Source organism: Danio aesculapii, chromosome 10 (assembly GCF_903798145.1).
Source record: "Danio aesculapii chromosome 10, fDanAes4.1, whole genome shotgun sequence".
In the NCBI taxonomy this organism is placed as follows: Eukaryota; Metazoa; Chordata; class Actinopteri; order Cypriniformes; family Danionidae; genus Danio; species Danio aesculapii.
In genome coordinates, this window is record NC_079444.1 from 25,271,774 (window position 1) to 25,299,544 (window position 27,771).

The following is a 27,771-nucleotide window of genomic DNA, read 5'->3' on the forward strand; positions in this document are numbered from 1 at the left end:
TCACTTCTCATTCTAACAGAGGGAGCGATTCGTTTGTGAATGAATCTCCGTTATGAATGACTCGTTCACATAGCCGACTATAATCCAAGTTTCTAGCACCGCAGCATCTTGTCATATTTCATTTACATAGTTTGCTGATTTTATTCAACAAAATTAGCATAAGCCTAGTATTTAGTTCGAGTTGGTGCTACTTTGCCTTATGATCAGTATTATTGTATTATCTTATTATTACTGTATTATCATTAATACTTGTTTAACACAAAAATTTGTAACATGCAAAAATGTAAAAAACTCAATTTTACCTATGAAATGTTCTGCCTTTATGCTTTGATTTCTTTGTTTGCTCATTACTACACCCGTACGCAATGCTAAAATCTAGCATTTTCACATTGGCTTTGATCTTGACTAGTGCAGTTGAATCACATTTGTCCTGGGACCACTGTACAAATATGGTGGCGCTAATAGCCCCTTTCACACAGTGAAATCGTTAAATATCCGGAAAATTTCCTGAACGACTTTACCGGTAAATTTATAAATAAAGGTGTTCACACAGGCACGGACGCTCAGGATTTTTTTTCAGAAAAGACCATTCACACATCCATTCCAAAATACCGGTAAATTCTGACATCATTAACCAGAAAGGATCTATAAACGGCTGCGCTTGTATTTGTAAACATAAAAGGGGTCGGCCTTTTCTTGATGTTTCATGTTTATTTAAAGCTTTAGCGTTCATGCAGTTGCATTGTGAGACATCCAAAAGCAGAAATGCGAACCGCAGCTAAATACACACTTGACTACATTACAAACTATGTGAATGGATAAGTATTGTGAACAACTTATATGAAAACATATGGAGGAACACTTTCACATGTCGAGATGTACATAATATGTGTGTGTGCTGGCATTCACCGGTGTCATGAGAAATTGAGTCCCCCCTGAGAATTGAGTCCACCTATAGGACCCCGAGACATCCTATTGTTTTACTGGAGTTGTAATAGGTATAGTTTGTAGTGCCTAATTATTAAGTACAGTATATGAAATCACATTCATAATTTATATAATTCCCAGAGATGGGTTGCTAAAAGGGCATCCGCTGCATATAAACTTGCTGGATAAGTTGGCGGTTCGTTCCGCTGTGGCGACCCCGGATTAATAAAGGGACTAAGCCGACAAGAAAATGAATCAATGAATGAATTTATATAATGAAAAAAGCGTGACTATTTCATTCCACCATTAAAATGGCATGTATAAGTGTTATATTGACCTTTCGTGTACTTATGTATAATTAAAGGCATACATGTGTTATGAAAATCAGCATTTATCTTTTAACTGTTTAGTTAGCCCAGTTAGCTCATGTGCTAGCATACTCATACCCCTACCATTAGCCTCCTGGCTACAATAAGCTAACGCAGCTCTGATTAGTCACACAACAAGGTATCACAATAAAAGCTTTTAATCAGGCATTCACCACAGATGATCCCTTAGGGGTCCTAAGTGGACTCGATTGCAGGGGGGTAGGCATGGGCCGGTATAAGATTCTGACGGTATGATAACCCTGGATAAAAATATCACAGTATTGTGCTCACTGCTCTAAAATATATTCTTTTTAAATATCTTGGTAAAAAACTAAAACTTGTTTCCCCTTTAAAAACAATATATTCTATTTTTTGAAAGATGATTATGATATTTTGGAGCAGTAAACATGTCAGGCTAAATAATTCAAATGAATCATAAACTTCTGCTGTCATCAGTTGTTTCAAAAACACAGATTCTTTACAATTTAAAATGGCATCTTTGGATTTTTTTTTGTTGGAGATACTGTTGTAGCGATGCAGTGGCGCAGTAGGTGCTGTCACCTCACAGCAAGAAGGTCGCTGGTTCGAGCCTCGGGTGGGTCAGATGGCGTTTCTGTGTGGAAGTTTGCATGTTTGTAAGTTTGCCTGCGTTCGTGTGGGTTTTCTCCGAGTGCTCTGGTTTCCCCCACAGTCCAAAGACATGTGGTACAGGTGAATTGGGTGGGCTAAATTGTCCGTAGTGTGTGAATGAGTGTGTGTGATGTTTCCCAGAGATGGGTTGCAGCTGGAAGGGCATCCGCTGCGTAAAACAATTGCTGGATAAGTTGGCGGTTCATTCCGCTGTGGCGACCCCAGATTAATAAAGGGACTGAGCCGAAAAGAAAATGAATGAATGATGCTGTTGTCCTAAAAACCCCAAAAAAAGTAAATAAAAAATCTTCCACATACCTTAGGAACGGTATTACAGAAAATTTTGGTGGTTTTAAAACCTTGATTTTTTTCAAACCACGGTATACCTTGAAAACGGTTTTCGTCCTATGCCTACAGGGGGGACTCGATTTCTCACCACATGGGCAAATTACCGGTAATGTTACACCTTCTCTTTCTGGAAAATAGCCGGAACAAATTCACCAGTATTTTCAAAAAGGGCCTGTTCACACATACAGACCTTTATGTAAAATTGCCGGTAATTTTCTGGAAAGGTCTGTATGTGGGGCTAAAGACGCATGATCAGGGTCTATATATGATATCTAGTGTAAATATCTATGGGGCAAGTAATGGTACTTTTACTTGAGTATGATTTTACAGTACTTTTACCACCACGGCATAAAACTACCTTTTCAATGAACAGTATTTGGCAATGCTGATGTCTGTGAGTAAAACTTTTAAAAAATGAAACAAAAATGCTTGGTCATAACTGTTTTTTTTTTTATCCAACTCTCTAAAGTTGGGAATTGACAAACACGTTTTTCCCCTTTTTCCTTTATGCTTCTTTGAAACTCTTCAGTTTAATTGGATTCACACTGAATGAATTTAAGGATAACGAGGCATGGTGTGTCAATTATTTCGTATGTCATTTTTGAAAATTCTTTTTTTTTCCCCTCTTTACAATACAGTCACCGCTCTTGATTGCAGAAGAAGCCGCTTCTGACTAATTAAATAAATAAAGCTCACATTAAATCTGTTTATCTCTCAGTAATGCCTGCCAAAGACTCGCTTTTGAGGATGAAAATGAGTTTAGACTGAAAAGGAATCAACTCCCCAACTGAGCATTTTTAGAGCACATTAAAAAAAGCCAATATTCCTTCTCGAAAGAGAAAAAGAGCCCCAACCAATTACCTCGTCCGCCTGTGAATCATTCCTGGAGTTCGGTGCATGTGGGTCGATGGGTCCCCAGGTGCATTACAACAGAAGTTAGAGATTTGCTGTCTGACGTACAGGACTGGATGAGGTTGGTAATTGTGCTGGAATGGATGGATTGGGATGGTTAATGGCACGGTCATTTCTCTTGCCTTTAAGCTCTAATGATACACTCTGGCAAGGGGACATAGAGGCCGTGTGGGGTGTGTGGGGAGAAAGTCCCTCTTTGGTTTTTAAAACAAGGTAATTCTGTGCTCTAAATGAATCCCAAAGTTCGTAAATGAACTCTAAATGTGTTGTGTTGAAAGTGCTGGAAAGGACAGCTGTTCAACTGGCTAGCACTGTAGCATTGTTTCCATGACAATCAAGTCTCTCAGTATAATGAGACACACGACTGTCTGCCTCCTGTTATAATGTAAAAGCACTATGTTGTCGTGTAGATATATGCGTTTTTTAATATTGTTATTATGGTGGCTTGAGAAAGCCAACATACTGTTATACTACTTAAACCTATTATTTTTCCGTCTTCTTCTTGGACTATTTTAAGAACAGACCATTCATGCTACAACCACCAAACTAACTCCAAACCTCACAACTATACTGAATTAAGTTGCTATATCTTTTCCAACTGATCCGACTTACAGTTTTCTGAAAACTGTCTCGGAAAATTCGGAAAAGTCCCATTGACTTAACATAGGACCAAACTTTAAGACCTCATAACTTTGTGCCAGACTGTCATACAGACTTAATATTGGGCTCATTTGCCAATCACTGGTGACCTTTCAACTTACTAGCCACACCCTAGCAACCACTTACGGCACCCTAGCAACTGTCCCATAGACTTCCATTATAAAAAAAAACTGCCATTGACTTTACATTGGACATGCTAACAGCATACCAATCCATACTAGCAATATACTAATCCATACTAAGAGTATACTAACAAGCATACTAATCATACTAGAAACATACTAACAAACATACAAACATGCTAACTCATACTATAAACATACTAGCAACATGCTAATTTATACTAAATTCATGCGAACAACATACTAGTTTATACTAGAAACATGCTAGCAACATTCTAATTCATACTTGAACCATGCTTATTTATGTTAGCAACTGCCTAGCAGCTATTCAGAACACCTTAGCAACAGCCTAGCAACACCTTAGCAACCGCCTAGCAACCATATAGGTACACTTTAGCAACTGCCTAGCAACCACCTAGCAAAATCTTAGCAAAGACCTAGAACACTCTAGCAACTGCCTAGCAACACCTTAGCAACCACCTTGCAACGCCTTAGCAACCACTCAGAACATCCTAGCAACTGCCTAGCAAGATCTTAGCAACCACCTAGCAACGCCCTAGTAACCGCTTAGCAATCACTCAGAACACCCTAGAAACCACCAAGCAACACCTTAGCAACCACCTAGAACACCTTAGCAACCGCCTAGCAACACTTTAGCAACCCCCAACAAGACCTTAGCAACCACTCAGAACACCTTAGCAACCACCCAGAACACCCTAGCAACCACCTAGCAGCACCTTATCAACTGCCTAGCAAGAAACATGCTAACCCATATGTAGTTATAACTGTTTCTAACGTCTTAAAAACTACTTCAATAGTTTTAAACGTTAAAACTACTTCAACGTTTCAGACTAGGCTTCCTTAAGCCACCATAAAGTTAGTCTATGAACATTACTTTTCTAGTTATTATTGTTATTGGCTTTTTTTCAGGAGATTGACGAGGTTCCTATCTAAAATGTAGTATTTCTGAAATTTATGTAACAAAAAAACAATAATTATCATTGTACATTTCTAATTTACATCTGCTATTTATTTATTAATATTAGTTTATTTATGTATTTGGATGTACAATGAATACATAAAATTCACAATGCTCCTTTCTTTTCTGCAGTTCCAATGGCAAAACAGTGACCTGGGCACAGAACGAGAGAAGCTATCGACCCAACCTTTGGAAACGGATCTCAATCCACATCAAGAAAAAAGAAGAAGCCAACCAGACGGCCATTATCAAACCTTTCTCAAAGGGCTGCGATCGACCGCCAGACGCGGGAGTGAAACTATCATACGACGGCTCCCAGAAAAACCAACGCTACCCCGTAACCTACCGGCCTCGAACACCATCACCACTGCCAACCATTTGCCAGCGTCCTTCGATGAAAAGATGCGACGTGGAAGATGGTGAACGTGCGCAAGTAGTAGCCATACCTTCATACCTAACTGAACGCTTACAACACCAACCGTCCTCCATCATGGATCAAATCAGCTGCGTGGTCAGTCAATTCACAGCCAACATCACTGAACTCAACAGCATGATGCTTCCCGGTTCACCACCAGGAACAGCCGTCAACACCACTGCCACCTCCGCCAACCCCCCAAGACCCTGTTCACCATCCTACCGCCTCCACCAGCAGGAAAGACCACATCCTACCACCGTCACCACATACGCAGATGTTGTGGCCGCAGCAAACACCACCCCTCGTTCCGCAGTTGGCATCGCCGGTGGCATCATAGCCGGCGGGAGCAGCCGAGCTTCACCCGCCAGCCTTTTTGACAGCACCTACGACTCCTCGTGTGCAGTCAGGACCACTGATTTCGAGGACTTGGGCGCCTTGACACCACCTTCACCGTTCAGAGACTCCTCTGTTGACTCAATCAGCGAGTCTCCAACGTCGCCAGCTTCCGAGCTGCCATTGTGTGAGCCCTGCTCCCCCATATACGACCAGCTGATGCTGCGCCACTACAGCCAGAGCTCGTCTTCGCTCTGAGAGCTTTTCTGGAGACCAAGAGGCAGCTGCTTAGATCGCAAAATCCTGCTGTAAATGTCAAGGAGTGTAAACTCTTAATATAGAAGCACTCGCCGAGGACATTTTTATGGTGCTTGGAATCCGGCCCGTCCTCAAAAATCCCAATCTGCGCAAGGCACTCCACCAAACGGCTTCTCAGATAATTAGGGATGTACTTGATACTCAAGAGCGCTCTGACTAACTTTTACGATCCTTCTTGGCAAGATGATGGTCAAGCTGGAAGATTTAATAACATTCCAACGACGTCAATCCGGAGAGGTGTGTAAAATAACCAATAGCTAAACTCCTGATGTAACCACAGGTGATGTCATTTCCTCTCTCCTGTTGCCTGAACGTCGTGCACGATTCTTTGTAGAAGTGCAAACGTTTGAATGTAGGACCAAATTGAGCCTTCGAGCGCAAAGTAGTTTGTTTAAATATTGGTCATTTTTGTTTTGTTTTTTTCTAGCTTAGAGGTTGCATGTTGTGCCACTTCATTTAACTTATAAAAATGATATTTATTATATTTTTCATAATAAATCTAATAGAAGTGATGTAAGGGAAGGTTTATTTAGATACTAAAGAAATCAGACACTTTAACGTAGGCTGTGCGTCTTTCAGATGGATGAATTTATTGATTTCTATCAACATGTCCCAGTTTTTCTTTATTCATTTCAAATATGAAGTTTGAGTAAAAGATGTACATGTTTTCAACACTACCATTCAAAGGTTTGGGGTCAGAAAAATGTCACTTATGAGAATTAAATACTTTTATGCAGTGAGGATACATTAAATTGATCATTTTATTTTGCTACTGTAAACTTCTGTGGTAAAAACATGTTTCAAATAAATGCTGCTGTTTTGATCCTTCAGTTCATTAAAATCCTAATAATGAAATTAAACAGCACAGCTTCAGGATTAATAATAAACTATTCTATATAGTTTAAATTACGGTTTTTAAAGGATCATGTAACTAAAGACTTCAATTTGAAATAAACTTTGTCATCAAACAAATAAATGGTGATAAAAAGGGTAATAACATTTCTTTGTATTCATCAAATAAGTGCAGCTTTGGTGAGCATAAGTACAGTGGCCGAGAGAACCTAACCTGCTGCGATTTAAGAAAACACGTGCAATTACAAAAACGCCAGCGAATTCAGAAAGAATCTTCATCAGTTTGAGAGCACACATGCTGCAAATCCTCACAACGCATACATTATAAAACATGCTGCATTTTCCCACAACGCAAACAATTTAATGAAGTGCACTGCATTTTCTCATCATGCAAACAATTTAATCAAGCGCACTGCATTTTCTCACAATGTAAACAATTTAATGAAGCGCACTGCATTTTCTCACAATGTAAACAATTTAATCAAGCGCACTGCATTTTCTCACAATGTAAACAATTTAATCAAGCGCACTGCATTTTCTCACAATGTAAACAATTTAATCAAGCGCGCTGCATTTTCTCACAATGCAAACAATTTAATGAAGCGCGCTGCATTTTCCCACACCTCAAAAAAATTAATAAAGCGCACTGCATTTTCCCCCAACGTAAACAATTTAATGAAGCGCACTGCATTATCTCACAATGTAAACAATTTACGAAAACACTCTGCATTTTCCCACAACGCAAACAAATTAATGAAACACTCTGTATTTTCTCACAGAGTAAACAATTTACAAAAATGTGCTGCATTTTCCCACAACGCAAACAATTTAATGAAACGCACTGCATTTTCTCACAATGTAAACAATTTATGAAAACACACTGCATTTTCTCCCAATGCAAACAATTTACGAAAACGTGCTGCGTTTTCCCAATACGTGCTGCGTTTTCCCAAAACGCAAACATATTAATTGCAAAAACATCAGAACACAACGGAAATGTTTCAAGGGGACCCAAAAACATGACGGATGCCACTGTGCTGAGACTATTGCTCAGTGAAATTGTAGGTGATGTGTGAAAGGTGTGTTTATTTGTTTGTTTATTTTAACATCCTGATTCCATTGACTTTTATATTTTATTAGTCAAAATAACCACAACCTAAATAGCCAGGTCCGTCATGTATTAGGGTATACCCTTGAATTATTTCCATTGTGCTCCGCGCTATTTGAAAGTGTCGTGAGTAAATGCAGAGCGTTTTTGTAATTTGTTTGCATTGTGAGAAAATGCGACGTATTTTTTAAAAAACGTGTTTGCATTGTGAGATTTAAAATGGATGAAGATCTTTTCCTGAAGTTTCTGCTGTTTTTGTAATTGCAAGTATTTTCTTAAATTGCAGCATGTTAAGCTCTCTCAGCCACCGTACACAAGAACTTTAATTCGAAAACATTTCAAACACATACCAGCCCCAAACTTTTGATCAGTAATGTAGGTTAACTAGTGATTTTTACATGAAGCAATATAGGCCTTTTAATCTAAATGAATCCACTCAGGCTTTTGTTTCAAATACATACAGTAGATGAGCCAAAAACAAAACAACTCCCATTGTCATTACACTGTGGACATGATTCTTAAACACAGGGCATTAATTACAGTCTTTGTTGATAAACCCACATAAAATCTCCCATTAAAGTTAAGCCTTTTCTATGAACTTTATGAACTAGTTTAAGTTGAAACGCTCTGATGTAGTAGGAACGCACATTGTACCTACTGTACCAACAGACATCTATTCTTTCAATCAATGTGCAATATTCTTCTTGAATAGGTGTAATGTAATACGGTCACGTTTGCATGTGGACCAGTGCCATTAGCTGAAATAAGTGCTTAAATGTTCTTTTGAGAACTTTTGTACATTTTCTAAAAGTCTTTTGCATTTTTCGCTCTTTTGCCTTTGATGACAAGACGTTCATAGAATGTAGATTTTGGCTGTGTGTGATGTATTTTTTTACTAACTATTTGTGCTCAGTGGATATGATGGTCATAGTGGATTAAGCTTTGTGACAGTGGAACGAATGTAGCTTGCGATGTTTATGTTACTTTGAGGTTTCATTTATGGCGTGGATAAGTCTTTTTTTATTACTCTTCAAAGCGTGTAAAGAATATTGGTTTTACCTGAGTGTTATTAAAGGGGACTCAATTACAAATGTTTCTCTTTTTTGTTTATATAAAACAGTGAGTGTTAAAACGGGGAGATAATCAAAAAATGAGCTCTTTAGTGATGCTGCGCTCCGAGGCTGGAGTTTGCGTGGTTGTGTTATTTTCACAGTTTCCATGATGAAGTGTGGAATGCAGTTCCACCCCCTCTTTCGTCTTTTCCTTTATGTACTTCTCTCCCTCTATTTATGTATACAGTAAATGCAGTACAGACTTAGATAGATAGATAGATAGATAGATAGACAGACAGACAGACAGACAGACAGACAGACAGACAGACAGACAGACAGACAGACAGACAGACAGACAGACAGACAGACAGACAGACAGATAGATAGATAGATAGATAGATAGATAGATAGATAGATAGATAGATAGACAGACAGACAGACAGACAGACAGACAGACAGACAGACATACGAGATAGATAGATAGATAGATAGATAGATAGATAGATAGATAGATAGATAGATAGATAGATAGATAGATAGATAGATAGATAGATAGATAGATAGATAGATAGATAGATAGATAAAGTAGATAAACAGACAGACAGACAGACAGACAGACGAGATAGATAGATAGATAGATAGATAGATAGATAGATAGATAGATAGATAGATAGATAGATAGATAGATAGATAGACGGACGGACGGACGGACGGACGGACGGACGGATGGATATATAGATAGATAGATAAAGTAGATAGACAGACAGACAGACAGATAGACAGACAGATAGATAGATAGATAGATAGATAGATAGATAGATAGATAGATAGATAGATAGATAGATAGATAGATAGATAGATAGATAGATAGATAGATAGATAGATAGATAGATAGATAGATAGATAGATAGATAGATAGATAGATAGACAGACAGACAGACAGACGGACGGACGGACGGACAGACAGAATGAACAGGCACATCAAGTGTGAATGACATGAATTCTGTCCGCATGAACAAACAGAGTTTGTCTGACAGCTGGTCACAAGTCTCTCCACGCCCTGGGCGGTGCCAGTTTAAGTTCAATGACAGATGAAGAGGTAGTGTGATAAACTCTGGACACACACACCCTCAGAGATGCATAACAATCAGAAGGAGCATTTGTATAAAATTCTTGTCATCGGTGATTTGGGAGTAGGGAAGACCAGCATCATTAAGCGGTATGTGCACCAGACGTACTCCACCAACTACAGAGCCACCATCGGTGTGGATTTCGCGCTCAAAGTTCTAAACTGGGACTCAGAGACGGTCCGGCTGCAGCTGTGGGACATTGCAGGTAAGAGAAAGTAGGCTACAGATTATGGAGACACATTTGTCAGCATTTTTTAAACAAATTTGCTGAAATGCAAGAAATTGCGCTGTTTTAAGTGGCACACAACAACTTAGACTACCTCATAATGAATGTTTAACGGAATGACACCTACAACTGTGTCCTTAGAAAATAATTAGGCTATTAGCCTACAGCAGTAGCCTAACAATAAGACAGATAGAGCCTTAAAAACACTAATTAAATAAATACTCTAAAATCTTCACTTTCAGCACAATAAATATAATATCTATGACAAAAATGTATAGTTGAACTTTAGGTTAGAAAAATATAGAGAGAGATAAGTTACATTACGAAGGAAACTTTTAAATGTAGCCTAGGCTGTACAATTCACTGTAATGAAAGTATAAAATGCACTGATTAGGAAATTCCCCGAGTGATCCAGTTTGGTAAGAATTTGTATAAAATATATATAGTCTAAAGGTCTATTTAAAAAAACTTTATAAATTGTAAGAGTTTTGATTGTTTAACAGTTATAAAACAGATCACGTTCAAAATCGAATTGGTCCATTCCGTGGTAAAAACGTTAGTTGATCTTGTTAAGCAACAAAACACGATCCCAAACCAAGTTTTTTCCGTCTTTTCTTCATCTCTCTCACGTGTCAAGCACGCGCACCTTGAAGATCTTGTTTTCCGCGTGCCCGCATAAGGTCTCATGTGAGACTGAAAGCACGCGGATGACATTGCGGGAAAATCTTTGTAAACAAACCACTTGTTCGTCGCACTTTCTGCTCTCAGTCTTCAATTTCATGTTAAAATAGCACAACTAACCAAAAACAACATTCTTCAAGACAAGCAAAATAGCATGAGAAGTCAATGTAGTAATGCATGAAGATGGCAAAGGGTAACAGCTCTCGTAAAAGCAAAATTTATATGAGCATATAACCAGTTTTCATCAAAATACAAGGGTACTTCTACTACAGTGGAATAATAATACACTTTAATATAAATGGAAACCACTTAAAAAGTGCATTAAGTATAAATAGGCTAGTTAGCCTACGCTTTTTTGTCTTTTTGTCACTGTCTTCTAGGTATGTACTACTACTAACTGGGGAAATGATATGGTAAATATTTGTCAATTCCATAGCATTACAACTCATATCAACACCTCTTTTGCGAGAAAGCAAACTGCTAATTTAAAATACAAAATAAGGTAATATAATAAATTGAATTAAACCTCTAATAATCTAAACTGCACTAAAGAACCCTAAAGGTTTGTACTTCATTATTACAATGTTCTCATTAAAACTGCATTTAATTTTGTTGTCAGTAATCATGCACAGTCATAAACTCCTTGTGGGCATCATAAACTCATCCTTTCTGACAAGGAAGTCATCTGACAAACAGTATCATGAAGTGAAACATGCTGAGTTCATTTTCCTTGCTAGTGACTAAGTTTTCTCAGAAAGCACAGTCATTCAGTTGTCAAGTTAGATGATTGTAAGAATTCGGTAAAGGGCATTCCCTACTGCTTCACCAACGTTCAGTCAACAAAGAAGCAAATACATTAAATTAGCATTTTAATAGTGCACATAAACAAGAGATTTATTTTGACTTGATTGATGGTTTACATTTCATTGCTGTTGTTTGTCAAGTTCCATATGCATAAGCGAAATCAACACAGCATGTTTTGTGGTCCATCATGTGTAAAGCAGACTGCTGTCAGACCCGTGGAGATCAACATGCACCTCCTGATTCTAATTTTGAACAAATAACAGAAGAAACTGAGAGAAACAGCTGTCCAAGGGAATGTTGTGCAATGCTGGCAGCGCAGAAAAGTGGATGCATTCAGAGTTAGACAAGTGAAATGCACAGATGGAATGTGCCATTAGAAGGAAAAATCAGTAGTAACGAGTGTATTCCAATTGAATAAGAAGTTTGCTGTGGATACTGCTCAAAACTATGCACATTAATGAACATTCAGTTGTAGAGAGTCATGTGTTTTTTGTTTAGCAGATTCATTTCACTAAATGTAATCATGCCAGATTTGTCTTGGCAAGGACTTTTTAGAGTTTGGAGTGTGAACTGCAATTTAAAATCTTACTATGGCTATATAGTATATACATTACCAGTCAAAAGTTTGGATTTTTAAATGTTTTAAAATAAGCTTCTCCTGCTCGCCAAGGCTGCATTTATTTCATCCAAAATACAATTGTAAAATAGTGAAATGTTATTGCACTATAAAATAACAGTTCAAAAGTAGATTATAATGTAATTTAATCATTTATTCCAGTTATTTTAAAGATGATTTATCAGCTTCATTACACCAGTCTTCAGAGTCACATGATCCTTCAGAAATCACTTAATATGAATTATTATTATTATTATTAAATCATAATATGAATATTATTGATGGTAATAGTAATAAAAGCTGTAATGACTGGAGTAGTAATTTCATTTGAAACTACATATAATAAGAAAGCAGATATTTAATTTTTTTTATAAATATTTATCAATTTACTTTTGTTTTTTTACATTTAATAAATGCAGCCTTATTGGGCAGAATTATTTACTTTAAAAAACCAACACAATCTCACGGCAATTCATAACTTTTTGATTTAGTGGCTAATTTGTATGAATTTGTACAATCTAATTCGTACAATTTAGTACGATTTGCTCATCCTCCAATGATGGTTGGGTTTAGGGGTGGGATTAGGTGCCACGCCTCCTTTTTAAAATCGTACAAATTCGTATGACTGAACTCGTACAAATTAACCACTAAACTGACAAAACGTAAAATACTTATGTTTCCTCGTGAGATCAGGCTGTAACACCATGAAAAATAAAACCTGACCCCAAATTTTTGACCAGTAGTGTATATACTGTATACTCTATATACACTATGCTTTTATTCTTAGAATCAAAATTAGGTGGGTGAAAAGTAACTATAGGCATAAAAAATTGGTTTAAAATCTATAATTATCAATGCAGGAAATATGAAATCTGGTTTACTGTCGTCTATTTAGAGACAGTTTCCATCATGACTTTAGTGATACCTCAAATTCTATAGCAACGAAATATTGCCTAACTGCCATATACTGCCGAAGATACATTTCAAAATTCACAGTAAACTACTGTAATCCTTTAATTAATGCAGTGGTAATACATTTTGAAGTATTAACATCTAAATTGTACCTTTATAATACACAGACAAAAACACCACCAAATTTCCACAAGCAGAGAAACATATTAATACACAGAAGGCGCTCAATGTGATTTACTAATGGGATTTAACTAATAAACACCATCATGGTAACAACACACATGACATCAAAGTAATGCCATAAACATTATCAATATTTGATCTAACATAAAACTCCAATGAATATAACTGATAAAAAAAGAGAAAAAGTGAAGAGTCATGCAGGGAATTCTGAGAAAGTCAGTTTAGGGTTATTCACTGTATGTAGTAAGGAAATGTACAGTTAATAAAATATATTTATCATTAAATTCACAGCCATTACAGTAGTTACTTTTCACCCACCCTGTATGAATAATTTCTGATGGATCATTTGACACTGAAATCTGGAGCGATGATGCTGGAAATTGAGCTTTGTTGCCAATAAATGACAAGAAAGTTAAATAAAATTGAAGAGTTTAGATGCAAAAACCTTTAGGTGCTGTCTGAATTTTTTATATAAAATGTACTTTTAGTGTGTGTAGTTTGAGTAATTTTACTCTTAGTGCAAAGAAAATGTTATTTTCATTGTCTTTAAAGTGAAATAACTGAACATAAACATAGGAGGTTTAGAAAAATTCAGACGGCACTTAGAGGTTTTTGCATCTAAACTTTTCGATTGTAAAAATATTTCATATTTCAGTGGACATAAATGACTCCTTTTGAAAATAATTTTACGAAATCTTAGTCAAAATCTTTGTAAAAAAATTCTGAACAGTAGTGTATCTGTGTGTTGTATCTGGCTTGTTGTGTCATGCTTTTCCCAATTATTTTGTGCCCTTTTTTTCTCCCTCTCCATCTGCACTGGAAGGTCAGGAGAGGTTCGGCAACATGACGCGGGTTTATTACAGAGAGGCCATGGGGGCGTTTATTGTGTTTGATGTTACCAGACCTGCCACGTTTGAGGCAGTCTCCAAATGGAAGGAGGATCTGGACTCTAAATTAGTACTTTCAAATGGCCAGAGTATCGCCACAGTGCTCCTGGCCAACAAGTGCGACCAAAACAGAGACTTTCTGACTAACAACAGCCTGAAAATGGACCAGTACTGCAGGGAGAATGGATTTGTGGGGTGGTTTGAGACATCTGCTAAGGTAAGGTGCAGCAATTTAATATGATTTTACCAAAATGACAAATAATGTTTGTGTGTATTCTTACAGAAACGTATAGTATAAAGTGTGAAAAATACATGACATGTATTTGAACATGTCACCATTTTTCTCAGAAAACATATTTCTAAAGGTGCTGTTTACTTGAATGTTTTACCAGATGTTGACTACAACCAAAGAAATCCAAATATGCAAGGAAAACAAATCTAATTATTTACAAATGAAGTTATGTGTAATAAAATAAAATGACTCAGGGAAAAAAAATTTAACACATGAAGAAAGTGAGTTGTAGTAAGACAGTGAAAGCCCAGACAGCAGCTGAAACCTCACACAGTTATTCAGCAACCTTGTGTCCTTCATCATTGTAAATTAATATTAGCTGCTTTAGTCGAACATCTACATTATCGGGACGATGAAGATGAATCCAGGGACATTTTAGCAAGAAAATGATCCAAAGCACAGCCAATGAAACTCCCAAATGGTTTCAGAGAAAGGAAATCAAGCTGTAGAATGGCCCAGCCACTTGAATGCAATAGAAAATACTAAGTAAAGCTCAGATTTGATAGACGAGACCTACAGAACCATCAAGATTTTTACACTCTGTTGAAGTCTGGGAAAAAACACAGCTGAGCAGCTCATGTGATTTCATTCTCCATATGAGAGTCATCTTAAAGCTGCCATCACCCAAAAAGCCTTTTATATAAAGTATTAAATATGTTTCAGTAGTTCAGTACTTTCTCCTGTCATTTCATTGTTATTACACATAACTTATTTATCAGATTTTTTTTTGTTTTGTTTTATTTTAATGTTTGTATTGTTTAGGTTTACCAAAATCTTTAATTCCACTTTAACAGCTCCTTTAGAAATATTATTCCTAGGAAAAAAACATGACGTGTTTATTACTCATTTTCCACGCTGTAGGTATATCATAGGTACTGTGGGTACTGTTTATAGGTATAGCAATGGTTCCAGACTCTACCATGGTACATTAAAATATGCCACTGCACTACAGTATATTAAGTGTATTATGTAAGTTTAGACACAGACAATAGGATTAAAAACTAAGAAAAACATGTTGCAGTGTAAATATGTTGTTATTTTTTATGTGGATGTGAATTATGGCATTTTTGCAGTGCAGTGCATAACATAACATTTTGTGCATAACATAGTGCATAACATAACAACTGCATTTTGGGAGTCTAAAAAAAGTAACTTTTGAAAACTGGTTTCAAGAGATATATCTAAAAAGAAACAACAGCCATATCCAGGGCTCCGAACCGGTTTAAGTAACGGAAACGAAAAAACGGAAACGAAAAACGGAAACAAATGACATTTTTCAGGAACAGAAAGGAAAAGCGAAAAAAAAAATCAACTTTAATCGTTCTGAACAGAAACGTTTACAGTTAAACGGTTAATAACGTTATTTTATCGTTCTCTTTATTATATGAATTTGGGAGACAAAAAGCATTAATTTAAGTGTGATTTAGTGAAAATGGTGACATTTGATAACACATGAGTGTGCATATGTGTTCAGTCTCTGAATGAATCATAGACTGTAAAAGATATGGACGTAGTATCCATGATGTCACCCATAGGTTTCTGAAAACCCTAAAAGAAGCTAGCAGTAGGCATAGCCAACCGTCGCCATTTTGTTTGCGCATCATCGCGCCCACCGGAGGATACCAAACAAGGGCAAAGAGGCAGAGCAGAGAGGAGCTACAGACGCCTTCTAGCATTTTGCTTAGACTGGCTTTTCTATGGGAGAAATGCTTAATACTTCATTACTTGCAACACGTTTGTGTTCTGACCACATGTGCTTGGTTGTACACTATAGCAATTAAGTGTTAAATCTTTTAAAAACACTGTTGTAGTACATTGAGCCACCAAACGTTGTTCTTATGACGTTTTTCTACAGGAGGAAAACGCGAATTACTTCCAAATACTATAAATATAGCTTTTGTTAATAAATGCAAGGCTACTCATGAAATCCAGGCATAGCACTGTATGACAACGCTTCAGATAACTGTTCTAGAGCCTACAGCTAATCAATCTGTCAGATTCTGGAGTGCATTACAGGTCTAAAGAAAATTCTAAATGATAAATTATCTTAAGTAAAACAAATACATTTAAAGAGATGGTATATACAGCATGCCATATCATCTGATAATTGTAGGAAATAATTCCAATAAGCAACTGACTGTGTAAAGACAAAACAAAATACTATGCTGTTCTTTCAAAATACACATATATTCTTGCTTTAATATATTATTAAATAAATAAGGGGACCCTGTGGCAACTTTAATAAAATTTCCTTTTGGTACACGATGCAAAATTTACTTTCACCCCCTTTTCGCTCCTGGATGTGTCATCAATCTGGCAACCTGCATTTGCATGGAGCCATCAGAGGAGGGGCCAGGTAATTTGGAGTGCAATACCTTAAATAAACAGTCCTAAGTTGTCATGTTCATCTTTGGGAAATTTCAAAGCTTTTCCATTGTAATTTGAAATAACTGACAAGCAATTTCAATCAAGAAGACATGGAATTCCCTCTTCCTTTGAACACATGTGTGAACAATTCGATTGCTTAAGAATATGTTGTGAATCCAGCATTAATTGTTCTAAGCAAGGTTCTTAACAAAAATTCCTAAGAAGATATTGGTGAATGAGGCCTAATGATATCTGTACACAAAAAGAAAAACGTAATATTATCTACTACAATGGTATTATCATACCGCAAAAGTAGTTCTAGAAGATGGTGTGAATTAGTTTGAATGGTGTTTTATGCAAAAATGATTTTTTGGATTCATTCATTCATTTTCCTTCAGCCTTTTGGTTCTTCTCAACTGGTTCGAATCAAAGCAATCAGTGTGGTGTGAAAACGACCCAAAAACGGCAGAAAAATGCTACAATGTATCATTTGTTCCCCTTGGTCCGGACCAAATGAACCGAACCACAGATGTGAAAGCACCAGTAGTCTATTATTTATCAGGGGTCACCACAGCGGAATCTACCACCAACTATTCCAACATATGTTTTACACAGTGGATGCCCAGTCGTAACCCAGTATTGGGAAACACCCATACACTCTCACATTTACACTCATACACTACAGCCAATTTAATTTATTTTATTCACCTGAAGCGCATGTCTCTGCACTGTGGGGGAAACCAGAGCACCCGGAGGAAACCCACATGAACACGGTGAGAACATGCAAACCCCACACAGAAATACCAACTGGCCCAGCCGGGACTCAAACCAGTGACCATCTTGCTGTGAGGCTACAGTGCTAAGCACTGAGCCCTCTACTTGCATTCTAACAAATATGTTTTGACAGATTTTGCATTATAAAGACCTTTAAAGCTTCATTAAAGCTTCTGATTGAAGCTTATTAATATTTGCATGCTAATTACACCTGCCACTCATATGCAGAGCAGTTGCCGAGGGAGACAAGAGAATGGACTGTTTGTACACTGTGGTCGTCACAGTAAATCCATTAGGGATTTATTTATTTTAGGACCTCTATCCATTCTTAACAAAGAGTCCAATGAGTCTTAAATGAATTCACCTCCATCTATAAGCATTTTCTCGGGTTTGAATAATCTATTACTTTTCCCATGCCAAATTCAATGGGAGCTAAGATGAATCACAATCTCTCTTCTGAAAGATCAAGCCAAACATTTAGAAACACACACACACACACAAAATAATGCATGTTTTCTCTCTCCAAATTTTAGGAAAACGTCAACATTAATGATGCAGCCAACTTCCTTGTGAAGCACATAATTGCCAGTGAGAACGATATCCTGAAATCAGTGGTTCCAGATACCATCTCTCCTCAACTCAACTCGGATAAAGAAATTACCTGTTCTGCTTGCTTCAAACCTTGAGAAGACAGCAGCGCTGGTGGACTGATGAAGATATAGACCTTCACACCAGAATCGATCTGATTCCAGCACTACGTCGGTCAACCATCGATCAACCGTTGAAGCTACAGACACTTTGAGCTTGCACAGAGTAAATGTATTTATGTTAAAAGCTGCACTTTTTTGATACTTATGTCTAACAAAAGGCTTGGCTGCACAAGGTAATAGATGAGTATTTATTTCTGTCAGACACACAGACAGATGGCTGATTAAACAAGAGTGTTTCATCAGCATGCACACTGTAATATAGTGGTTTCTGGTGGGTAAGATTTAATAACCTCGGAGTCGAATGAAAGTAATCATCTTTTTTTTACTTTAAGTGCAACACTGTTTCAGGAAAGTCACTGATAAAGTCCCAATGATGTTGCACAAAGACTATAGTTATGCATTAGTTATGTCTCAATCATAAACTATGACTTTCTACTTCCTATTTGTAGGCATGATGGCATTTGTGGGAGGAATATTTCATTCTATTGGGCATTTGATTGGATGAAACAATCGCACAGCACAGGAAAAGTCATCAATATTTTACCTATACAGTTATTAATTTAAAAAGCTTAAAGTTTAATTTGTTAAATAAGCCATATGTAAAATTCTAATATATCTGTTATTACCAACACTGGTGGTCTATAAAGGCGCAATATGTGCAATCAATATTAACGAAACCCAACGTTTCTTAAAGTGTACGTTATCCCAAATCCAGAGTAAAAAAAAAGCGTTTTACCTAGTGAACATGTCTTTGCGCCATCAGACTATTCCTTTGTTGTGAATACGCACCCTTTAACACCAAAAAATGTCATACTATTGCTTTAAGTAAACTTTCATTCTTAACTTTGAAGCAAAACAAAATAATATAGACACTATTGTATGAAATTATTGATAACACCCTGAAGCCACCTGCACTGCTGAGAGCTGTTTAGATGAATAAATAAATGTTCTGCACTCGTTCCACAATTAAGGCACAATAAAAATGACAGTGGTGAGAAAACAAAGGTTAAGAAAGCATCTGATTTTAGCGGTTCTGAAATTCACGTTGACAGATGAAATAAGTAAAATTATACTACTATGATAGTTTGATTATACTATTAGGAACACTTTACAATAATGTTGAATTAGTTTGTTAGTTAATGAATTTACTAACATGAACAAACAATCAACAATACATTTATTACAGTATTTATTTAGCATTGTTAATGGCCTTGTTAGTTCATGTTAACTATGTATTTGTAAATGTTGAACTATTAATAAATGCTGTGCTGGTATTGTTCATTATTAGTTCATGTTAGTAAATACTTTAACGATCATTAACCAATGAAACCTTTTTTGTAAAGTGTGACCATGACAGTAGTACAGCTTGATTATATGTAAGCATTTGTTTCACATTTATATGCTGTAAAAAATGCTGGGTTTCACATAATTCCTTCATGTTGTCGGAACATAAGTCGATTAAGTTAACTTCATTGTTTTTACAAATTTAGGTGGATTGAACGCAAAACAATTAAGTTGTCCCCCTTAAAAACTCAAGAATTGAGTTGATTCAGCTCATTTTAAATAAGTAGTTTGAACAAGCAGCAAAAGTCATTTTAGGAGATGATCTTTGGATTCAACATAAAAAGTAAAAATAAGTGTAATTTATTCAACAAAAATGCTTTGTTTACCCCAAGGAATCAAGAAAGACCTCTCACTCTCTTATTCCTCTCTGATTTTGTTACAAGCTGTTCACACATTGGTAATAATATGCCATACATAAATGACAATTTGTATTTATATCCTTCTTAAAGTCATCATAAAGTAAAAAATGGCATTTCCTAAATGCATGTCATTAATTTTATTAATAAATTTATATATTTATGTAATGTGACTTTATGTTCAGGACTTCCCTAGCATAAAATAACAGGGTGTCTGCTAGGTCTTAAAAAATCTTAAAATTTAACCTGTTTATTTTTTCCCCAATTTCTGTTAAACGGATTTTTTTCAACACATTTCTAAACATAATAGTTTTAATAACTCATTTCTAATAACTGGTTTGTTTTATCTTTGCCATGATGACAGTAAATAATATTTGATTAGATATTTTTCAAGACACTTCTATACAGCTTAAAGTGACATTTAGAGGCTTAACTGGGTTAATCAGGCTAACTAGGCAGGTTAGGGTAATTAGGCAAGTTATTGTATAACAGTGGTTTGTTCTGCATACAGTCGAAAAAAAAAACTAATAGCTTAAAGGGGCTAATAATTTTGACCTTAAAACGGTTCATTAATGCTTTTATTCTAGCTGAAATAAAACAAATAAGACTTTCTCCAGAAGAAAAAATATTATCAGACATACTGTGAAAATTTCCTTGCTCTGTTAAACATCATTTGAGAAATATAAAAAAATAATAATTCAAAGGGGGGCTAATAATTCTGACTTAAACTGAATCTCTTTACGTTACCTTACATTCATACAGAAACGCTTTACAGAAGTAAGGAGCAGACATAATATTCATAAATAGGCCTGAAATATAAGGTTTTATATCAAAAACGCATGAGGTTGAATAGAATTTATACTCAAACAATTTGGACTAAAGTTTAACAAAAATATATTTTGGATTATTTATGTAATTGTCTCCACAATAAATATACCTTTAGCAATGTTAAAATTGTCATTGTTTATAAAAATAGAAATATTATGTTGAAAAAGTGTTCTTGTTTTGACACATTAAAGTATGGTGCTAAGAAATAATTACATTGAATTTTTTTTTTTTGTGGCAAAAAAATTATACATTTTCATTGGCCCAACCAAGCCATTAGAAATCATCATTAGTATTTAGCTCTGCAAAATTTAATTCACAAAGGTCTTAAAAAGACCTAAATTTGATGATAAAACCTGCAGAAACCCTGAATAATGACCTCGAAGCTATAAATCAAAGAGTTTAAGCTTCTGATCTTGATTCATTAAAGTTATTTGGAGCTTTATGAATTACTACTTTTACCTCAATACAGTGTTAATGGCCTGGCACGCTATTACGACTTCATGAGCCTTTTATGGTTTTAATTTATAGCATCTGAACTTGCATTCCGCAATAACGCGTCTCGAGTGTTCATAATCAAGCTATTTTTCAGACTGTATATCTAAAAGGAGAGCTGCCAACCTCTTCCCTCATCCTCTCTTGTCTCCTTGAACACCCTGGCCTTTCTTATCTGCTGCCATCCCTCCATTTCATCCCTTTTTTCACTCCTATTTCGCATCTCCTTTGCAGTGATTCAGTGTATGACTCACTGACATTATATAAATCTCCCATGATTGCCTATATCGCCGTGCGCTTTATTCAAATGCTTTAATGTGTATATTGATCTACTGCCTTTCCTTGCGCACCTAGTTTTTATCCTCAAATATTATTTGTCCGTGTGGGAGGTGTTGTATTATTAGGGATTGTTTGGTATTGTTAAATATGTTTTGTTCGCTGTTGTGTGAAGATTGCTGTCTAGAAAACACTGAAGTATTGACATTTTAAATAATGTAAGATTTTTATGCTACTGTATACGTCAAATACAGTATACTCTTAAAGAACGTGTCTAAAGTATAAAGTCGAAATGAAATCTTGCTTTGTTGACTGACTTTTCATTCATACGGCATTAGCATAAGAGTTATCATCACCAATTATATTTAAGTGTGTGTATAACAACATAAAACGTGATCTCTCAGCTGGAATAATGGGATGTGGGAAGGCTAGACAAATTACAGCCTTGTATTTCTTTTCACACCTATACTCAACTCTAGTGTTATCACCATAACAACTGCATGCTACTTTTTCTCTGCAGGCTCTTACATTTGTGTTTAGATTTTTTTCATAGAGCAGGAGGAGGCACTTCTTACCAGCTTCTTGGAAATCGGCTCTGCTAAAACACTGACAAAAGCCCAATATTGAGAGAATTCACTTTCGATTAATTCAGAGAATTCAGATTTGATCGATAATGCGCCTGGTGCTCATTTGTGAGGATTCTAGTGAGCATTGTGTTGATTTACAGCATTAATGCCGCACACAAGATGTTTATGGATGAGGACACAAGAGCTCTGAGAACCTTTGTGTGCTTCTAATGGACCACATGACCGCTTCTGCTTTTTTCACAGGAATTGGATTTGACTACCGCAGGTTGCTGGAACAAATGCAGGCTTAGTCATATGAGAGCCATTACTCGGCCCATGAGAAATTTAAAATAGAAGAGAAATGGAGAATGGATGAAAAGTAAGCTACTATTATTCTCTAGGACTCTTTCCGACTAGCATGAGATATTCTAAACATGTGGTTCTGCAAAGACTCTCCAATCTGATGAGCTATTTCACTTCTATTATTTGGCCTGTTAGTCACGATGATGCCGTTTTTCTCAAAGTAATGACGACTTCCTTAAATTATAATGTTCAGGAACAAGGTCACCCTGACTAGCTGGGCATGTTTTTTTTATTTATTTAGCTAATCAGACTTCATTACTATCAAAATGATTACTTGATTCTATAAATAATGGAGCCATTTATATAGTGTACTATACTCTCTTTTTTCCAAGAACACAAAACCTTAATATACTTCAAATTATAAGTAGAAGAGGTTAGTTGATGTCATTCGAAAGACTCATCTCTTAATTCATTCTCTAAAATGATTTATTTGGTTCCCCATAGAACTACCATAAAGTTTTTGTAAAGAAAAAGTACAATGAGCTATAGCCAGTGGTGGAAAGAGGACTGAAAAATCAGACTTAAGTAAAAGTACCATTACTTGCCTAAAAATGTAGTGCGGGTAAAAGTATCTATTGTAAATATTACTCAAAGTATTAGTAAAAATTAGACCTTTCAAAAGCATTAAAGAGTAGTGAGTAGTAAAGTAGTAGTGTAAACGAAACATTCTGCAGTGCATTTAGTTGCCCAGCAGGCACACAACATCATAAGATGTTAATATTAGGTTAGATTTAGGTTGTGATGTCAGATGACCAAAATTTAATGTCTAGCCAGCGTCTAAGGACAACGCTATTTTGATGTCCAACAATGACGTCAAATGACAGTATTAGGTTGATTTTAGGTTGTGTTGGAAAATGACCAAAATCCAACCAGAAGCCAACATCTTAAACCAACGCCCTATCGATGACAAGTATTGACATTTATTCATCAGGTTTGGCAACCAAAATCCAACATCTGATAGACGTCATAGTGGTAACGTCTATCTTGTGCCTGCTGAGTGTTTCATCAAACAGTAAACATCCGTCATCTTTTCGTCGGTAACATGCATCTAAACAGTCTCTGGGTCAATGTGTGTAAAGATTTTGGACATCTTCTTGAACACTTTTAATGCTTCCAAACAGTTTGCTGCAACTATAAATCGCACATGCCTTGAGGTAGTTCATTATGATGCGATTTACCTTCTGTGTATGATTTAATTGGACAGGAATCACAGGACTGATTTTTCAAATCAGGAAAAAATAAAGTAGTGACTGCAGGTTGAAGGAAAGTAGTGGAGTAAAAGTACTGATGCAGCACTAAAAATGTTCTCAAAAACTACTTAGTACAAAACTAAAAACTACTTAGTAAATTACAATTCCTGAGAAAAACTACTTAATTACAGTAGTTTGAGTATTTATAATTTGTTAATTGTTAGCCATTAAAGTCTGCACTTTAAATTGTAGTGGAAATAGCTGACCATCCTGATAACTTTGTAATACTCATTTCAACCAACTTGGGACACATTAATACCTCTGAAACTATTTAGGTCGGGTAGTGAATTGATCAAGTGAAGGGGCATATTCCTTAAGTAGGTTAAGTCAAATTACTAAATGTTTCTTTAGAATATGTGCAAGAATCCAATATTGGCTCAGTCCCACAAAAATACCTAATTATAAATTCTCTTCAAATACCTTAAAATAATAAAAGTGTCCATTGAGTGTGCACTTCAAAATCTCAAGCAGAAGTAGCAGGTAATCCAGATACTTTTTGCTTACTGTTTTTCTAAATACTATGAATTTGGACATTCTACTCTGGTCATTTGATATATGCCTACTGCTTTTAGGCTACATATTGTATGGAAGGCTACTATGTATGGAAGCATGTTTTGCAGAGAGTGACTGACTTTCACAAAACTATAAACCGAAAGTCAGAGGACATCCAGGCTGATGAAGAAAAGCACACATGATCACAGTTGGCTGTTACACTTTATCCAGTGGTGGAGCTATTTCCCAGTGGGGCCTTATCATATCTCTTAGGGACCTCGACACATAGGGATGATTCATCCACTGAAAGATTCATACAAAAATAATTAACTCATTTCACTCTGTTTATCTGTCACGAGGTTCTCATATGCCGTTGCCACAGCTAATCGCAGCTTTAGCTTCAGGTTTTAATTGTCAGTTTGAGTTAAGATGTATAGGAATAGATCACCCAAATATGAACATTTACCATCATTTACTCAGCCTTCAATTGTCACAGATCCTTTTGAGTTTCTTTCTTCTGTAGCAACTCTGATGCAGTGTTAATTTTGACAGCAAATTTTTATTTCTATTTTAATTTTAGTTATGTTTCAGTCTTCTAAATAATTTTTGTTTTAATCGACTAAATTTTAAAAGATTATAGTCGACTAAATCTACTCTAGATTTAGTTGACTAAAATATATTTGATTTAATTTAAGTGTAATTGAATTAAAATATTGTATACAAATATTTATACAAAATATTCTAACGTAAATAAACATAAATATTCTAACTCTCATGAAATATACAATATAGCTTTTCCATTGAAGGCCAAAAATTAGATATGCATTGTTTATTTATATCATAAGTAATATGTAAAATTGTTTCAGCAATTATTCCACATGTAAGAACAGTAGCCATCTGAAAATGCAGGACTGCGTAATTATTTAGCAAACCCTTTATTTTAACCTGGTAAACTACTAGTCTTTTAAACCAGTTTGTTGAACAGTTTCAAGCCGTTAAATCTTTGAAAGGGCTTAAAATAGTCCACTTTGCAATGTCAGTCTATACCAAGCTTTACTGTCGTAGTTGGTGTTACAAGACATGGTGCTCAGCTATAACACTGATTAAATAAGTAGAGTAATGATGTGGTATCCTGCTTCTTCTGTGGACCAGTTACTTTTCAAATGTGGGTGTGTGTCAGAATCCCACACCAAGATTAATTCTGATTAAATATTTACCAAAATACATTCCTCGATCGCATTCTCGTCTCGTTTTTATTAGTCAACTAAAATGTCAGTATATTATAGTTGTCGTTTTATCACTTAATTTTTATTTGCATTTCATGGTAGAAACATGTTAGTCATGACAATTATAACTAAAATGTTTCATCAACGAAATTAACACTGCTCTGAAGAATGTTGGAAATTGGTAGTACCCACTGACATCAATAGAACAATTACTAAGTTGAACATATTTCAAAACATCTTTTGAGCTGAACAGAAAGAAACTCAACTAGGTTTCTGACAAATGAAGGATGAGTAAATGATGACTGAACTTTCATATTTGGGTGAACTATCACTCATATCAAAACTCGCCAACTGATTAAATCCACATCTTGTGTAGCCTACAGTTATTCATTTTTTTTCTACAATTAGAGGTATTACAGAAATCCCAGAAAAAAAAAAAAGAGTCAAAAACGTCATGTAGCCTATAAAAAACTGAAACTTACCAAATGTTTTTATTCTGGCACCTGTTCTTCCTGTGGCATTTAATTAAAAAAAAAAAAAACCTAATTGCAACAGCGATGACAGCTGACGCTAGGTAACTTGACATTTCCATTCAAGACATTTTAAAGCCATTCACAACATGAATTCAGCTAAAAGCCATGTAAAACCGTTCTCTTCGCTTTTACAGTTATTTTGACGACAGAATATGCTGAAATAATTTATGCACAGGAGCGACTGCTCCTCATACAGACTGCTCGTTATAAGTCTCGGTTTGCAGGCATGCTTGTGGTGTGGTGTGGGTGAAGGAGAAAACGACTGAGACTGTTACTCCTCTCAAACTGACAGATACCAGCTGCATCAGAATCCTCCTTCATCTAAAACTGTCTAATTAAACGCTCTAATTAATTTGCCGCAACATCCCCGTGCCTTTGTCGATTCCTGCAACTCTCGCAGATCCGCAGAGATAACGATGAAAGCAGACATTTTAACTGTATAGATGTACAAGAAAGCGCCAAAAATGGCGCCCTTTTTAGATTAAACAAGATGCTTTAATGGCATAATTGCGTTCGGGTGGTGCCTTGGAAATAGAACAGAAGAGCTTTAAATGTGGTGTTTATGGGGGAGTGGACATTTGCATGGCTACCTATGTTTATTAAAAGCTCTATATGCGTTTCTCTTGAGCCTCTATGAACACTTCACATTAGCTGTGCCGGAGAGAGCATCCCACACACACACCCACACAGCCTGACACGCTCATATACTCTCTCTCTCTCTCTCTCTCTCTCTCTCTCTCTCTCGTATAAGACACACACAAACTCTGATATTTTCTCTCTCTCTCTCTCTCTCTCTCTCTCTCTCTCTCTCTCTCTCTCTCTCTCTCTCTCTCTCTCTCTCTCATAGACCAACACACACCCTGTTAAAAGGAGACGAGCACACACAGTATAAACATCCTCCCACTCATATACTTTGCATTGTTCAGACTTATTGAGACAGAAATCGCTCTTGCTTACTCATTTCCCACTTTTCCTTACACTCTGGCAGTGTCATGTACAGTACATGATGTGCTCAAAGACACTTCGAGGATGCTGATGGTGCTGCCATGATACGTCCAAAAATACTGCACTGCTGTGATTTGTCCTAAAAATGCTAAACAAAACAAAAAGGATAGCATGCCATCAGTGTTTTGGTTTGAGGTTTGCTCGTCTTGTTTCTCTGCATTCTTATAACGATTCAACCTGAAAATAAGATATCCGTTTGGTTATACCGCGCAAGAAAACAGCTTAGATAAAAGCAGATTACTGAATACTGGATAAGACCAGATATCAGGGAAGATGTTTCATGCAGAAAATCTGGAATTGGATTAAAATGCTGAAGCAAGTTCTGTATATAAATAGACAGACAGACTTTTCGGCTTAGTCCCTTTATTAATCAGGGGTTGCCACAGCGGAATTAACCGCCAACATATCCAGCAGTTTACCAAAGTCCCTAAAAG

The 27,771-nt window shown here is 36.2% G+C and overlaps 2 protein-coding genes across 2 annotated transcripts in view; both read left to right on the plus strand.

Annotated features, from left to right (window-relative positions):
* The window catches only part of grm5a (glutamate receptor, metabotropic 5a), a 49,925-nt gene extending 40,884 nt beyond the window's left edge, over positions 1-9,041 (plus strand). The window contains exon 8 of the mRNA XM_056466961.1: positions 5,079-9,041. Coding sequence (XP_056322936.1) covers positions 5,079-5,952 — 874 coding nt within the window. The 3' untranslated portion in view covers positions 5,953-9,041. The remainder of the gene's footprint in view (positions 1-5,078) is intronic.
* Positions 9,042-10,142: 1,101 nt separating this feature from the next.
* rab38b (RAB38b, member of RAS oncogene family) lies at positions 10,143-22,182 on the plus strand. The gene is made up of 3 exons (XM_056466962.1): positions 10,143-10,359; positions 14,400-14,680; positions 18,430-22,182. The coding sequence occupies exons 1-3, from the start codon at positions 10,161-10,163 to the stop codon at positions 18,580-18,582; spliced, it is 633 nt and encodes a 210-aa protein (XP_056322937.1). The 5' UTR covers positions 10,143-10,160; the 3' UTR covers positions 18,583-22,182.
* Positions 22,183-27,771: the final 5,589 nt, after the last annotated feature.